General features: G+C 40.1%; 1 protein-coding gene across 1 annotated transcript; it reads right to left on the reverse strand.

Annotated features, from left to right (window-relative positions):
* Positions 1–539: 539 nt before the first annotated feature.
* Positions 540–16,511, reverse strand: Akirin1 (akirin 1). Its single transcript, XM_046469335.2, has 5 exons — positions 16,165–16,511; positions 9,587–9,727; positions 5,361–5,495; positions 2,695–2,766; positions 540–2,066 (listed from the first exon to the last, which is right to left on the reverse strand). Exons 1-5 carry the CDS (start codon positions 16,382–16,384, stop codon positions 2,056–2,058), a joined length of 579 nt encoding a protein of 192 aa, XP_046325291.1. The 5' UTR covers positions 16,385–16,511; the 3' UTR covers positions 540–2,055.
* Positions 16,512–17,704: the final 1,193 nt, after the last annotated feature.

A 17,704-nucleotide genomic window follows, 5' to 3' on the forward strand; every position in this document is an offset into this window, starting at 1 on the left:
CACTATTTTTTCCTTTTTCCTGATATTGGGGATTGAACCCAGGGGTGCTCTATCACTGAGCTATAAACCAGCCCCCCGCCTTTTTATTTTTTATGTGAGATAGGGAGTCTTGCTAAGTTGCCAGGCTGGCCTCAAATTTGCCATCCTTTTTTTCAGCCTCCCAAGTAGCTGGGATTACAGGTTTGTGCCACTGCTCCTGGCAGCCTTCACAACTTTTGATGGCCCCTACCAACACCCCTTTCTTGCTTTGGTGTGACTATTCCATTGCTGGGCCACTCCCATTATATAGCTATTGCTATACTCCTCTTATAGAACAGGTAACTACTCTGGGCTGGGGAGGGGGGGGGGAAAGAGATGAAACAAATTACCCTCCAAGTATGAAGTAAAAATCATTCTTTAATTATTTAAAACTCAATGCTGGGTTTAAAAAAAAAAAGTCTGTAAATCTTCAATGCAATGATGAGCTGGGTAAATGGGTTTAGCAGCCGATGTAGGTTATTTGAAATAATAAACATTATCACAGTATGAAGAAGGCAAAGTAAACAAATAGCTTAAGTATTTTATTTGCAACTAAGCTTGTTAACACTATATAATGAAAATGTACAAAGAATAATGTTGCAGTTTTTGGTTAGATTTAAGTCAGACATTCATTAATAAGGAATCTTCGAATGTGAATATTCCAGAAATTTCTCTAAGCCATCTGATCAGAACAACTGTCTCTGAATATTACCTTACTTTGGAAGGTATTGGCATACATTTGAATTAAACTCAAAAATTTTCAAAATAAGCCATAATTAAAAAAACTATTCTATGTTCAAACTAAAACAATTTTAATAGAACTTTCCTTTCCAGAAACAATAAAGGAAACAAGGCATTTTGTAAAATGTGGTCCTGAACAAGTCACAGTAAAAAATAAATGTATACTTAACTCCACCTCCTCAAAACAGAGGCTACTTTCTGCTCTGCAGCCTTGGAAACAAGGTGAAGAACAGCCTATAAGCAACTTCGGGTAGGGGGTTGCCAAAACAAAGCTCAAGCAGTTGAACATGGACACCTCAGAAGAATTTGGGGGAACCTGACCAAAGAATCTGAATTGTATTTTTAATAACTAATACAAAGGTGAAGTGGTTCCTCCAAAATAGCAGTGCTGCTGGGGCCTGGCCCAGTCCCTTGCTCACCTATACTATGCTCCCGAGCAAACCCCAATGCTTATGCTCCAGGAGAGACTGTTTCCCTTTAGAGGTTCAGTGTCCAGGGAGCTCTTTGATTGTATGAATGAGGTGAGCGGCGACTCCACGGGGTATTTTAAGGCTTGGAGTCAAAGATTTTTTTTTTTCCTAACACGACTAGGTAGAGTCCATGTGTCAATGGCCTGTCTCCAGTTTGTTCTAACTTCTTACCACACATTTGTAGATCTAGGACCGTAGACCTTTGCTATATCATCATAATCACATCTAATGTCCATCCTAACTTATGATTCATATTCTGTGCCTGGAAACAGTCCCTGTATTTAACAATAATACCTACACATAAAACAATCCACTGTTACAACTTATATGGTCACAAAACATTAATGATCTTCTATAGACCAAGCAAATGTTTTTAACCATAATTGTCGTGCATCAAATTCACAGCCAGAATCCCCAAGATCAAAAAAAAATTTGCACAATACAAATAATAACTTAAAATATACATACACACACATACACACACTCTCACACACACTTCTTACAGAACTGTGCTTGGGGAAACTCCATTTGTTGAGTGCCACTGAAGGCATATTTTGCTAAACTGCTGCTCCAGGTATTTTTGTTTGGAAAATCTATCACAGTAGGGCACAGCTGTTTATTGGATGAGCAGAAAAGAAAGATATGCTTGTGGCAACCAGAAAGTTTTAAGGTCTTTCAAGTTGTATAAAATGGACCTGCAGAAACGTTTAAGTGTTCTCAGGATGCAAAGTTTTGGAGCTGAAATGTGATATCAAACCAGTTGCAAAAAGTGTACAGCAGCCATCTCTTGAGGTCAAACCTGGTACCCAGATAATGCAAGAAAGCTTCAGGATACATCTGCAAATTAGGAATAAAAAGCAAAAGAGGGTAAGAATACTAAAAAAAAAAAAAAAAAAAAAAAAAAAATGTATTGTCATGCTTTTCTAACATTCATTAACAGCATGTGTGTCACAATTTAAAAGGTACTAAACTTTATGAATATAAGAAACCTGGCTCAGGTTCAATTAGATATATTTATAATTTATGCTGTAATTGGTAGTTAAAAAATCCCCTGATCATATATAAACTAGCTAGCTTAAGGAAACAACTTTCATGAATGAACAACGGGAACCACCTTTCTGGAGAAAAGATAGGTAAACAAAATAATATTGGTGCTACAGCCAGAATACTGTAGGTTTTAATCCTGGCTGAACCAATAGCTACATGAGCTCAGGCAAATTACTTAAGCTCTCTTAAGTGCTATTCTTACTATAAATGAGGCTAATGATTCCTCCCTCTTAGTGTTACTGTGAGGAATATGTTAAGAGTCACTGAAGATTTAAAGGGCTTAACCAGTGCTGGGCACAAAGTATTCTTAGCTATTATTTTACTTCACAGGGTTTTTGCTCTCAGGGGACAAGATATTCTGTGTCAACATCTTGCTCTCAGTACTTGGGAAATCCAAAGAAAAACTTGGCATACTTACAGCTTGTTGGTCTTGTCCCATATCGCCGCATAATCTGATCATGTGTGAATTTCACAAAAGATTCATACTGTTCTGTGAGGGAAAAAACAGCATGTACTTATCCCAGAAACTGCCTCCAATCCCAATTTTTTAAGAATCAAGTATCAGGATCATATCTATATTCCCAGTTTGAATTCTCTGCTTCTCAAAGCCTCCTTATAAAGGTTTTACTCTAAGATCTCTTCCTTTTTGATCTCAAATCCAAATTCCTGGCTCCTAGACTTATCACTGATCATCTATGGCAATATTTTCCTAAAAACCTCTTCCCTTATATAAACTTCATCACCTACCCCTGACCAAGAAAGAAATACGTGCTTCACTACCACAGGCCAGCAAGTTTTAGCAAATCTGCTTTTGAGACATGAAGTGTTTTGTTTTTTGGTACTGGGGACTGAACCCAGGGTCTTCTGCATGCTAGGTAAACATTCTACCACTGAGTCACATCCCCAGCCTTTGGGACATCAAGTGTTTTTTGTTTGTTTGTTTTTTGTTTTGTTAAGGGGTGGGGTGAGGTGGGCACTGGTACCAGGGATTGAACTCAGGGGCATTCAACCACTGATGATGAGCCATATCCCCAGCCCTATTTTGTATTTTATTTAGAGATAGGGTCTCACTGAGTTGCTTAGTGCCTTGCCATTGCTGAGGCTGGTTTTGAATTTGAAATCCTCCTGTCTCAGCCTCCCAAGCCACTGAGATTACAGACGTGCACCACCATGCCCAATCTAAGTTTTGAAGTCCTCTTTCACCGTAAATTTAACATACACATTGAAAAAAAAAAAAAAAAAAAAAACATGAATGGAAGAGGCAGGATGGCCAGAAACCTAAGAGAAAATCCTATACTATGTAATTGTAGATAATTCTGCAGAAATACCACTCTCTAAAGGGAAAATCATTAGAAAGGTAGAAGTAGCCTGATATCTGTGAAAATAGAAGTAACTTAGAGTCAACTGATACCGGAACTGAACCCAAGGCTTTGTACATACTAAGCACATACTCTATTATCAAGCTATACTCCCATCCTCTATAGAGTTATTTTCTTAAAATATAAAGTATATTAAAGGATCCAAAGTTCTATAAGAGAATCTATTTAACTTTGTTTAACACAACAATTCTCAATTTAAAGCAGACCGGGATACAGTGGTGTGCACTTCAGTAATCCCGGCAATTCAGGAGGCTGAGGCAGGAGGATCCCAAATTTAGAGGCCAGCCTGGGCGACTTAGTGAGGTCCTGTCTTAAAATAAAAAATAACAGGAGGGGAATTGCTGCATGTATATAGGTGACTGTATGACCAATGTGATTCTGCAATCTGTACAATCAGAAAAATGAGAAATTATACCCAAATTGATTCAAATGTATGAATTAAGATCATTGTAATGTCATGTGTAGCTAATTAAAAAAAAAAAAAAAGGAGGGGCTGGCATTGTGGCTCAGTGGTAGCACGCTTGCCTAGCAAGCATGAAGCCCTGGGTTCCATCCTCAGCACCACATAAAAACAAATAAAGGTATTGTGTCCAACTACAACTAAAAAATAAATATTAAAAAATAATAATAATAATAGGGAGGGCTGCGGATATAACTTAATGGTAAAGCACCCTGGGTTCAATCTCCCAGTACTGCTAAATATATATACATGTACATTAATATATACACGTGTGTTTGTGTGTGTGTGTGTACACACACACACACAAATAAATCAGACCAATTAATATCTTTTAAAATTTTTTTTTAGTTGTAGTTGGACACAATATCTTTATTTTTATGTGGTGCTGAGGATTGAACTCAATGTCTCACATGTGCGAGCTGAGCACCCTACCATCAAGCTACAGCCCCAGCCCCAGACCAATTAATATTCTAATGAACCATGCTGTGTAGGTCACCAGATTAAAAAATGACATTGTTACAGAAAGTCGAAACCTAAAACCACTCTGATCCCAACATAGATCGTGCTCTTCCACCCCACACCAGTACCAAGGGATGTAACCCAGGGCCTTGCGAATACTAGGCAAGTGCTCCACCACTAAGCTACAGCACTGGACCTTTTTTAAACTTTTATTTTCAAACAGGGTCTAAGTTGCCCAGAATGGACTGAACTTGTGATCTTCCTGTCTCAGCTTCACAAAAGCAAAATTATAAGTGTGCATCACTGCACTCATTTCTAACCCTGTCCTTTTTTCACTAATCAGGCACTACTTTCTATTCTGGATTCAGAGGATCCTGACCCCCATCCCCCCAAAATTGCTGTGTTAGGAACTGACTGAACCCAAGGCATGCTAGGCAAGTGCTCTACCACTAAGCTCTATCCCCAGCCCTCTATTCCTGATTCAGATTCCTTCCTTTCACATAAGACTCTATATTCTATTATACCTCTCAAATCACAAGATGCCTAATTTCCCATATTCACAAATTGATCCCATCCAGAACTTTAAAAATGAACAATACTGTACTCCTCCCAAACACCTGGTGGGAAGTTAGTACTATATCCCACCACCGATTAACCAACATAATAGATCAAATCAATGATCTTTTTTGCATTAAGCCCTATTCTTTTTAAAGTTACTTAGCAGAGGGTTAATTCTTACTGAATCCTATATTTAACAATGATAGCATAATTATTGCCTGGGCCTACCTGCTAGTTTGGTGTTGAGGATTTGCTCATACTCCTCCCGAATTTTATCTTCATAGTCTTTTAAAAGCCTCTCACATATTATTCCAACTTGTCGAAGGGTAAAGGTGGGCTGGTCCTTCTTCATCCAGGAGGAACCTGACCAAAAGATAAATATAGTTTATATAATACATTAAGGCTCTAAGGTTTGTAATTAACAATTTATATAAACAATCCTCAAGATTATAAAAACTAAAACTGGGCATGGTGGCACACACCTATAATCCCAGCTACTCAGGAGGCTGAGGCAGAAGGATCCCAAATTTAGAGGCCAGCATGGGTGACTTAGTGAGACTCTGACTCAAAATAAAAAATAAGGGCAGGGAATATAGCTCAGCAGTAGAGCGTCCCAGCAGCACCACAACCACTAAAAAAAGAAAAAAATTATATCTTTATGTTACATGAGTATTTTCATAAAATTCGGCTTCTACCTTTATTTCATAAAGCAAAGCCAAAGGTAAACTGAGATAGGAAGAACAACATGTATTCAGATGTAAGAAAAAGTTATGATGCCATAAGAATCTATTCATATTCAATGCTCATTTCATAAGGACAAGAACAAAAAGTTTAAAGGGTATAAAATCTCGAGTCCAGATTAGGGAAAATAGATTCAGAACATGAGAGCTACTTGATCTTTGGAGATCATCTAGACCTGTTTAATGAAGTAGGTACAAGATCTGTAAAATTAACAAGAAAAGATTTAAATTAAATTCTGATTTAATTCTGTGGCAGGGCTTGGGCAGCTTTTATTTTTAAGCTCCACAGGTGATTCTGGTTGATATGGGCAATTAGAAGCTCAGGAGACCAAAGGACTTGCCCAATATTAAAAAAAAACTTATCAAAGGCATTAACCTTTAAGGTCACGGAATCATGTTAACAAGTTCAAACATATTCACAAAGAATTCCTTTCTAAATTAAAACTAAAGGAAACAAGCTGGTGGTGCTCGCCTAAAATTCCAGCTACTTGGGAGGCCTAAGGCAGGAGGATCACAAGTTCAAGACCAGCTCAGATAACTTGATGACACTGTCTCAAATTAAAATTAAAATTAAAATTAAAAAAAAAAAAAAGGAAGAAAGGCTGGGGCTGTAGCTGAATGGTACAACATTTGCCTAATATGTGCAAGGGCCTGCATTCACTCCCCAGCACTGCAGAACATTAAAACAACAACAACAACAACAAAAAAAAAAACCACTCACACTCATATGGAAATCTATCATGAGAATGAGAACTTCCATGGTAAACATTAAGAATACCCCTGCTTAAATGTTTATTAATACCTATTATAACCCTCCTTCTAGCGTCCCTTCTGTCTCTTTGCCAGCAGACTATGAAATTCAAAACCTTGGTAGCTTAAGATTTCAGATGTCGTGGTCTTACTAATCAGATTCACTCACAAAAGATCTAAATTCATTACTGAAGTAAGTGGGTGGATAAGCTTAAACCAGGAACCTATTTCAATGTTGAGGCTAAAGGATAAGCAGCCTGGTTCTGGAGTTGGCAACTGGAGCAACAGATCCCAAAGGTGATTTCCTGATCAAAATAAAGCAACAGCCTCAGTGATGATCCAGTTTTGAGGTGTTTTTCAGAGATCACACTAGGATCTGTTTCTTCATCCCTACTTGTTTTTTAAATATTTTTTTTATTTGTAGATGGACACAATAACTTCATTCTATTTGTTTATTTTATATTTTATGTGGTGCCAGGGATTGAACCCAGTGCATGAACAATACTGTACTCCTCCCAAACACCTGCTGGGATGCTCATGCATGCTAGGCAAGTGTTCTACCACTGAGTCACACGCCCGGCCTCCTATTAGTCTTTAAGTCATTTAACACAGAAAAACAAATGGTTTAAGCCATTTAATACCCAGAAATAAATCATTTTTGCTTAAACTAAAGAGCATATATTTTGCCCTACAAATGAAATGAAACATGACTGAAACATCTTCCTTGGTCACTTTGTGATCCAGACTTGCCTGCTGGTCCACAAAGTTCACAAATATCATTTGTAATAATTTCTCTACCCATAACATATTCTAGTACTTTAAAGTTATATTACTAAAATCTCAAAAAAAATTATTAGGGGAGACTTTGAAAGCTCCATCATTTAAGTACATGCAAAGACAATTAGAAAGGTACTTACTGTTCCAGAGCTAAAATATTTGGATTATAAGAAGACAACTTTAAAAAATAATAACTTGCCAGGCATGGCGGCTTACGCCTGTAATCTCAGTAACTTGAGAGGCTGAGGCCTCAAGCGACTCAGGGAGACCCAGGCTCAAAATAAAAAATGGCTGGGTATATAGTGGTAAAGTGCCTCTGGAGGGGCTGGGGTTGTGGCTCAGTGGTAGAGTGCTTGCCTAGCATGTGTGAGGCACAGGGTTCGATTCTCAGCACCACATATAAATAAACAAAGATCCATTGACAACTAAAAGAAATACTTAAAAAAATAAATAAATAGTCTCTGGGTTCAATCCCAGTACCAAGGGGCAAAAAAAAAAAAAAAAATTACCTGACTGGTAGTGTAGCTCAGTGGTTGAGCACCTGCTTAGCATACCATGAAGCCCTAGGTTTGATCCCCAGCACTGCAAATATTAATAGCAATATAGGGCTGCGTTTGTGACTCAGTGGTAGAGCACTTGCCTCGAATATATGAGACACTGGGTTCGATTCTCAGCACAGAATAAAAATAAAAAATAAAGGCCCATCAACAACTAAAATGAATAAATAAAAATTTTTAAAAAGTAATAGCAATATATTAAAGCTGAAGTTCACATAACAGAGAATGAACCATTTTAAAGTGAACAATTCAGTTGCATTTAGTATACAATGCAACTGAATTGTTCACAATGTTGTTAAACAACCATTTCTTCCTAGTTCTAAAACATTTCCATCACTCCAAAAGGTAAAAATTCCTTACCTGTTAAGCAGCTTCTCTCCATTCTCCCCTGACCTTTTACTTCCTGGCAAACAACAACTTCTATAAGAAGATAATTCTTAATCAAGGCAACTTGTTTTTATTTGTTTATTTGGTACTGGGGATTGAACCCAGGAGTACTTCTACCACTGAGCTACATACCTAGCCCTTAAAAAAAAATTTTTTTTTTTTTTGAGATGGGGTCTTATAAAGTTGCTGAGCTGGCCTCAAATTTTTGATCCTCCTGCCTCAGCCTCTCAAATTGCTGGGATTGCACATATGTAACATGCACTTAATTTAAGGAAATTTTTTAACCTTTAGACTGTCAAGTTTGTGAGGAAACAAACTCCTCTACTATTAAAGGAGACAGCCCACCACCACTGCAGATGTTCAAATACAGGTCTGCTGACTATTTGGAGGAAATGGTAGGAAAGGCTGGTTCACAAAGTGACCAAGAAGATTCCCTCAAACACTGAGATTCTATGCTTGTTTTTTTTTTTTTTTGGTATGGGGATTGAACCCAGAGGCATTTAACCACTGAGCCACACCCCCAGCCCTTTCTTTATATGTTATATAGAGATGGGGTCTTGCTGAGTTGCTTAGGACCTCACCAAATTGCTGAGGCTGGCTTTGAACTCATGATCCTCCTACCTCAGCCTCCTGAGCCACTGGGATTACAGGCAAGCACCACCGTACCAGGCCTGAGATCCTACTTTTGAGTTTCACTGGCCATCTGTAAATGATGTTATATAGCAGTACTGTTCAACAGAACATTCTAAGAAACAGAAATGTCCTCTTGTTTGCTGCCCAATACAACTGCCACATATGGCTACTGTGTGCCCTTGAAATATGATCATTACATCCGTCTGAGAAACTGAACTCTTAGCATACCATGAAGCCCTAGGTTTGATCCCCAGCACTGCAGATATTAATAGCAGATTATTTGTGAACTTAAGATTTATTTACTTAAATAAATTTAAGAACTTAAATTTTATTTAACTTATTTAAAGTTAAGACTAAATAGCTCTCCTATGGCCAACAGACACACTGCAGTTATAGAGGAACATGTTCTTGTACTAGGTGGAAGACCACCAAACAAATTAATCCAATTTTGTGACTATGGTTTTAAAAGTATTAAGCAGTAACTACTTTATGCAACTACTTTACTAATTTAATTACTTTAGAAAAGATCAATTCTGGATTGGGAAGCCACTATTATAAATACCATTTATAAACTCTTAAATATCCATTTTGCCCATGAAAACATGCTTACCTGGAGAACTAGGTGCTGTGAGTGCTGAGGAGTGAGGCTGGCTTTCTGAAGTACAAGCTTCACTCTGATTGAGAACAACTTCTAAATGTCTCCACCTCTGATAACGACTATATTCTTGCTTTATGTTCTGAAAAATTTGCTCTAACAAAAAAGAAACAAACAAGCATTCACTTTGTCATTTTTTCCAACTTTCTTCAGAAGGTGGAGGACAGGTCTTTCAACTAGACTTTAAATATTCCTTTTAGCATGCAGTTCTCAAATCTCCTGCCTTCCCCCCATGGTATTTATATTAAAAAATGAACACTGATACTATATCAAACACTCCTTCCATAGCCCCAGATAGTGTGCTCTTATTGCTATTTCAACAATGAGTAGAACAGCAGCTATTTTGGCATAAGCCACCCAAACAGTTCCCCACACTTGTTTTCTCATAGCAATGAAGATCAGAACTGCTGTGTGCTAGATGATAAGTACAATTTATAGTAAAAGAAACCCCCCTTTGTCTAACAGGAATTATTTTTGTTTTATTTTAGTGGTACTAGGGATTGAATCTGGGGGTGCTCTACCACCAAGCTAAATCTCTAACCTCCCCCCCGCCTTAAATTTTGAGACAGGGTTTCACTATGTAGCCCAGGCTGGCTACTGACTTTGTGATCCTCACTCAAACCCCTGAGTCGCTGGGATTATAGATTTGCACTAATGTGCCCAGCAGAAGTTATTTTTAATCTTTATTTTTTTTACATTTTCAGAGATAACAGTATTAAGAGGTGAGTCTCTTATCACCCAACACCTTCTAACAATGAAGCTTTTGTCCCATGTGAGACTCAAAGATCTTTGAGGAAGACAACAAAAACTATTTTCACAGCCTGGACACTGATTAGGGGAGAAGCTAAAATTTATTGCTTACAGTCATAGAGCTAAGACAAGAATTTTCTGATCCTACAAGAGACAACACTTGATAGGATTCAGATTGCTATTCTGCAGAATGGCAGCTATTAAGAATACAAGGATGTGAAGGAAAAGGCACACTCATACATTGCTGATGGGAATGCAAATTGGTGCAACCAATCTGGAAAGCAGTATGAAGATTCCTTGGAAAACTTGGAATGGAACCACCATTTGACCTAGCTATCCCACAGCACTTAAAAACAGCATGCTATAGTGACGCAGCCACATCAATGTTTACAGCAGCACAATTCACAAAAGCTAAATTGTAGAACCTACCCAGATGGCCTTCAATAGATGAATGGATAAAGAAACTATGTTATATACACATAATGGAATATTAGTCAGCATTAAAAGAGAATAAAATCATGGCATTTGCAGATAAATGGATAGAGTTGGAGAATGTTATGCTAAGTGAAGCCAATCCCCCCAAAAAACAAACAAACAACAACAACAACAAAAAACAAATACCGAATGTTTTCTCTGATATGAGGATGCTGATCAATAATGGGGACTGGGTGGCAGGGAGCATGGGAAGAAACTTTAGATAGGACAAAGGGCAGGGAGTAGAAGGAAAGGGCAGAGGTGTAGGAAAAAAAAAAAAAAGATTGCTATTCTGAGTCAAGAAAATCACAAACCAAATTTGCTAAGGCTATTAAAGGGAGTCCAGGAAACACCAAAAATTACCTTGAAGTATACTCCTAGAGACAAAAAAGAATCTGGAAGGATGTGGTTTTCAAGTTTTTCATTTTTGCAGTGTAATACTACATTCACCTGCCAGACATCATAAAGCCTCCCTAATAAAAAAAAAAAAGCTGGGGCATCATGGTCCACACCTGTAACCCCAAGTACTCAGGAGGCTGAGGTAGGATTCCAAATTTGCACACAGTCTTGGCAACATAGTAAGATGCTGTCTTAAAGATAGGTAGGCAGGTAGATAGTTAAATACACAAACAAACAAATAGGGCTGGGGATGAAGCTCAGTGGTAGAGTGGATCAGGTCCAACCTCCAACACTGCCCCCCCCCCCCAAAAGGGTGAAAACAAACAAAAAGGGTGAAAACAAAACAAAACCCCACAAAACATAAAACCCCAGAAAACTATATCATCCTTGTCTCAATTCAAATTATTCTTGTGTATATACTGCTATAACCTATTTTTTAGTGGTGGGAGATGTTAATGCTCTTTACTGAATAAACGTGACTATATCTTGGGAAGTCATTCAAGATCTTTAGTATAAATGTCAAATGCCTATGTGAATCAAAAATCAAAGAGTAATTCATAATGCTATAATAAATTATGGTACTGTCTAACAAATGGTATGAACTCAAAATAGCTTCACACATAGGTAAACTCCTTAACTCTCCATCTAAATTCTGGAACAATATAGGATAAACAATGCTTTCCTTTAAGAGTGCTATGAAGTTCCTATTTTAGATCCTTGAATTTACAAAGTCTTCACTTCATTTTTAAAATGTACTATTCCTCAAGCACATACTTGCCAGATTCAATACAAGGATGTTAAGAAACTGTAATGACCTGAAACAAGAAAGGACAAGTATGAGGACAATGCTCAAGAGAACAGAAGTTCTTTGATAAACAAACCTCTTTAACAGCCTCCTGTATGGTAAAGTGTACAAATGGAAAGATACAATATTAGAAAGACTACTAAGTCTAAGAATATGAACATCCAAAGGAGAAATAAGGAAGTAGATGTTTTTTTTTTTTTCTGAAGAACATAGAACAGAAAACAGTAATTTTTTAAAAAGAAAAATGCAAAAATCCTTAACAGTGGATGTTATTTTTGTTGTTGTTATGCTGGCGATTGAACCCAGGGTCTTATGCATGCCAGGCAAGTACTCTACCAACTGAGCTATGTCCCCAGCCCAGTGGATGCTAATTTTATTCCTTGTTTCTCATTTGAAGTAGTTCTTCCAGGTTCTATCAGGCTAAAAAACTGTACCATGGTTCCTAGTTGCTAGACCAAAATTCAAACTCTTGAATATATCTTCCAAAACCCAGCCCCAATTTATCTTCCCAGGTCCCTTTCCCACTATAAGCTAGGTGAACAAAACTATTAGTTCTTCAGTTCCTGTAGAGTTTGGGGCCCTTGCTCTAGTAGTTTCCATTTGCTTGACAAGGGGGTGTGCCATTCCTCCACTTAAGACCCAGCCAACTAAAATGCTATCTCAAGTCAGAATGTATTCTCCAACTTACAAGTCATGATCCATTAGTTGCTTCCTGCCAGGAATGGTGGTGCAAGACTATAATCCTAGGGCTGGGGTTGTAGCTCAGTGGTAGAGCGCTTGCCTAGGATGTGTGAGGCCCTAGGTTCAATACCTAGCACCATATAAAAAATGAAATAAACAAAATAAAGGTATTGTTTCCATCTACAACTAAAAATATTTTTTAAAAATACTATAATCCTAGCAACACAGGAAGCTGAGGCAAGAGGACTGCAAGTTCGAGGCCAATCTCAAGAGATTTAGTGAGACACTGTTCCAAAGTAAAAAGTAAAAAGTCTGGGGATGCAACACAGTGGTAAAGCATCTTTAGGTTTAATCCTCAGTACTTTAAAAAAAAAAAAGCTTTGCATACAGACTCACTCCATATTTATAAACATATCCACATCTCCCTGAGGTCAACAATCCCCTTTCATGCCTAGCATTTACTCATTAAAAATTTAAGCAATAAAAGGCTTAATTCTATAGGTCTTTCTACAGAAAGTGCTCTATTATACATATCTTTTTTTTTTTATTAATGTCAAGTAAAAAAGTTTCTTGATCATTCATGACATAAGTTTACAACCTTTGAGATAACTGGGATATTGTAAAATGAAGTCACTGATTATTACACTTACTTTCCATTAGCTTTTTACTTGACTCTGTTAGTATAACAACTAACATCCCCTTCCCCATTCTTCCTTTTTAATCCACAAGGCACCTTTCACTTAAACCAAAGTATCAAATTATGAATCATTAATACTTTCTATATCTCTCCTGATAGAACCAAATAAGCATTAAGAAACATGGGGAGGCTGAGGTTGTTGCCCAGCAGTAGAGCGCTCACCTCGCATGTGTAAGACCCTGGGTTCGATCCTCAGCACCACATAAAAATAAATAAACAAAATAAAGATATATTAAAAAGTTTAGTTTTCTTAAAAAAAGAAAGAAAGAAAGAAACATGGGGCTGGAGGTATAGCTCGATGATAGGGTGCTTGCCTAGCAAGAGTGAGGGCCTGGGTTTGATCCCCAGCCATCACACAAAAGAGGAGCTGAGGATATATTGCAGTGGTAGTGCTAGAGCACAGCTAAGTAAGCCTTGGGCTCAATCCCCATTACCCTCCCCCCCAATAAACAACTGATCTTTAAAAATAAATATTTCATTTTAAATAAAATGTAACATAAATGACCAAGAAACTGGTTTGCATAATTTTTTTTGGGGGGGGGGGGGGGCACGATCTTTCCAAAGGCTAGGTTTTTAAGATTTAAAAGACAGCAGCCCTTGGCTGGGTGTGAGGCCCTAGGTACAATACGCAGCACACACAGAGAAAGAAAAAATAACAAAAGTTCTCATTATTACACTTCCATATTCAGGCTCCCAAATACATTCAACAATCATTTATTCAGCATTTATTGTAATGTGAACAACACTATTAGTCTAGAGGGTAGTACTTAATAATTACATAAAGCCTACTACTATAGTTTTCAAAAATACTTTTTGCAGCCATCTATGTAGATCCTCAATAAATGATAAATGGAGCAAGTATTAATTCCATTTTGTAGAAGTGAGACCTCAAAAGATAAGACAATCCTTGGGTATCTAAGATCATTGGAAGGAAGGGGAAAAACACACACACACACATCACAAATCCAGTGGAACTTTGGGCCTCAAGTGATTCTTTGGGCCTCATGTGATTCTCTTGTCTCAGCCTTCCCAGTAGCTGGGACTACACCATTTCTGCCCCCTGCTTTTGTCCTTCAAAAAAAACCTTTCCAAATATGATTTCATTCTGTGCATAAAGCTATTCAACATTAAATGATCAGGGAATTTAAAGTAGAATAGAGATACTTATGGGGCAGATTGGGTAATGGATAGGCCACTTGAAGAAATTACGCAGTGGAATCAGCAAACACGGGGGAAACAACATGATACAGGCACAGCAACATGGATCTGGGGGAAAGAGTAGAGGCGGAGTTTTAAGAAAATGCTTAAAAAAACGTGACCAGGTCACGCCTGTAATCGCATTAACTTGGGAGGCTGTGGCAGGAGGATCACAAGTTCCAGGCTAGCCTCAGCAACTAAGTGAGACCTCATGTCAAAATAAAAATAAACTGTTCGGGACATAGCTCAGTCCTGAGTTCCATCCCTAGTACCAAACCAAAAACCAACCAAACAAAACATCAAAACTGACTAGATAAGATATGGTTATAGTTGATAAATCCTTCGATTTTCAAGGTTTAAAAAAGAAGTGAACACAGTAAGGATCTAAAGTCCGGGCAAGGGCTAGGTAGGTATCCTTGGTGTTACAGCACTTGTCCAGCGGTACTGGAGACCCTGAGTTCCATTCTCAGAATGGGGAAGAAGAAGAAGAAGAAGAAGAAGAAAAAAAAATCCGAGAACTCTGCTGGCTGCAGCAATCTTGGTGTGGGAACGAGGGTCTAAATCTACATTATAGATATGTAAAGGAAGGAGGAAATGAAATCTAAAGGCACTGGTAACTGAAAAAAGGTAAGAATGGTTTAAAGGTGATTGCTTTAAGCTTGATGAACAGAAAAACGGACAAAGAAATAACTTCCAAAAATCCACTTTAGGAATCCCTCATTTCTGGACGTTCTTTAAAACTGCTGAATATTAATGTCGATGCACTTTCCCCTCTAGTAATGCAATATGATATGTATCTTTACTGTCACACCAGACCTTCCCTTGGCCAAAGTGGAATGCCTTATTGAAGGAGAGTCTCTGCATTAGATAGTTGAATTCCTGCTACAAGAACCTCTGTATGTTGAAAAAGCCTCAAATTCTGGCCAATGACCTACTGATTTCGAGCCATATTCGGTACAAGACAATAACCATAGAATAAAACTTGGCCAGTCCCTTTTAGAAACAGATTGAAATCGGATTCCAGGACTCCTGAGACGGCTTCTAGTCCCTAAAGACGTCTGGAAATCAGGTCTTCCTATAATCTACATTTCGGTGCTGAGCTGCACATACTCAACGCCCCTTCCGAGTAACCCGCCCCCACCCGCCACCCTCAAGGCCGGGTTCGTGAGCAGAATCCAATTTCCCATGGCCCACTGGATCTGCAGGGCGGCGGGGTGCAGCGTAGACAAGAGGGGTTTCAGGGATGGGGAGGGCTCAGCGGCCTGGGTATTCCCATCTTCCTTTTGGTGCCCACTCCTCTAGGTTCTCCAGCTTCAGGAAAACCGAAAACCGACACCGAGGGGCCACTACCCTTCCCGGATGTCTCCCATCCCCGGAAGCAGCCAGGCCCAGCAGCACCCCAGTTCCCTTTTCTTAAGGCAAAGAAGGGGTCCGTGGTAGAATTTGCCCGGCGTTCAAGACCCCTTCCCACACCCCAGCCCCCAATGCCTGGGCCTGGCTTCCTGCCAAGCCCGCAGCAGCGCAGGTTACCCGGAGTTGGAAGGCGCCGCTCGCTGCCGGGCGGGGCGGGCTGCTGGAGAGTCGGCGGCGGGGTCTGCGTCTGAAGCGGTGGCGGCGGCTCCGCGTCCGGGGGCCTGAGGCCCGGAGTGGGGCCGGGCAGAGGGGCGCAGCGCCGCCGCTTCGGGGAACCGGGGCTTAGCAGCGCCGCCTCGAACTCCATGGGCCGCTTCAGCGTCGCCCCGCACGCCATGCCGCTGAGGGGCCAGGGACCAGGGGCGGACGCGGCGGCTCTTGCGGCCCAAGCTCCGGCTCCTCAGCGGGGCTCGCAAGCCAAGCCGGCTCCAATGGCGCCTCCAGCACCCGGCAGCGGCGCTGGCCCCGCCTCCTGTGACGTCACGGGAGCTCGCCAACGCCCGGCGGAGGGGGGCAAGCCGGAAGAGGGCCGCTCCGGGAGGTCGGTCACCGACTGCGCGGCCAGCGGCGCCCCTGCCGAGGAAGTGGAACGGCCTGGGTGGAGAGCGCCGTCGCCAGGCAACACCGGGAAGGCCCCCACCCCCGCCTCCGCCCCTCCCGGGTCCCATCCCCCTGCTCCCGGGCCGTTGCGCCCGGGTGGCCCCGAGGTTTTCGCACCTGCGCGGCACAGGCCTGGGGGAGGGGAGAGCTGGAAGGGCCTGGGGAAACCGTGAGGGTCTTGGGGACTCGCAGCCCGGTAACCTCTTGGGCCCCTCTAGTCCGCGTGATGAAAGAGCAGCGATTCAAAAAGGTCTTCAAGGGCATTCCGCCGCGTCCGGTGGAATCTGCATTTAAACATAACCGATTATCTGAGAATGGGTTTTAGGAAGTACATGAACCCCATGAAATTATGGGCAAAACTGTGGAGAGGTATGTTTGTGGGTGAATTTTGGGGATAGATGACCTATACCTTAACTCATCAAATGGATTTATCTCACACACACACACACACACAATTAAAAACAAACAGACAACAACCCACTGGCTTAAACTAATTATGGTATCAGAGCATTAGGAAATTGGCTTGATAGGTGATTTACCACTCTCCCCTCTGACTTGGCAATTCAGGCAGGTTCTTCCTCAGGTTTATCTGAATTCTCTAAGGCTCTAGAAAATGAATAGAACACAGCAAGGTTCTGCTTTTAGGAACTGTACTTGTATTTTCCTGGGGAGCAGTGCTTTCGGCAGGTCATCAGAAGGATTTGTGATCCCAAAAAAGCTTAAAACCTTTCTGTTACTATACATACATAGTAAATAATGACCATGCCTCCTGGGATCTGTCTTCAACACCTCATAGCTTATATGCCAAGATCAGTTTGCCCAACATTTGAAATGGAGAATTTGGGCATACTTTTTTATTTTTTTATTTTTGGTCCCTTTTCTGTGAGTCTTCCAGTTTCTCCAGATTGTTTTTTTTTTTTCTAATTTTTTTTTTGTTATTGTTGCACATGGACAGAATGCCTTCATTTTGTTTATTTATTTTTATGTGGTGCTGAGGTTTGAACCCAGTGTCTCACACATGCTAGGCAAGCGCTCTACCACTGAGCCATAACTCCAG

Source organism: Marmota monax, unplaced genomic scaffold (genome assembly GCF_021218885.2).
Source record: "Marmota monax isolate L192 unplaced genomic scaffold, Marmota_monax_Labrador192_F-V1.1 WCK01_AAM20220418_F8-fsc00008, whole genome shotgun sequence".
NCBI classification, from domain to species: Eukaryota; Metazoa; Chordata; class Mammalia; order Rodentia; family Sciuridae; genus Marmota; species Marmota monax.

Coding starts and splice junctions, on each gene's coding strand:
- Akirin1 (XM_046469335.2), bottom strand. CDS start 16,384: ATGGCGTGCGGGGCGACGCTGAAGCGGCCCATGGAGTTCGAGGCGGCG. Junction 5,496..9,586: donor CACAGCACCTAGTTCTCCAG/GTAAGCATGTTT, acceptor TCTTTTGGTCAG/GTTCCTCCTGGATGAAGAAG. Junction 2,767..5,360: donor CCTCAACACCAAACTAGCAG/GTAGGCCCAGGC, acceptor TTTCCCTCACAG/AACAGTATGAATCTTTTGTG.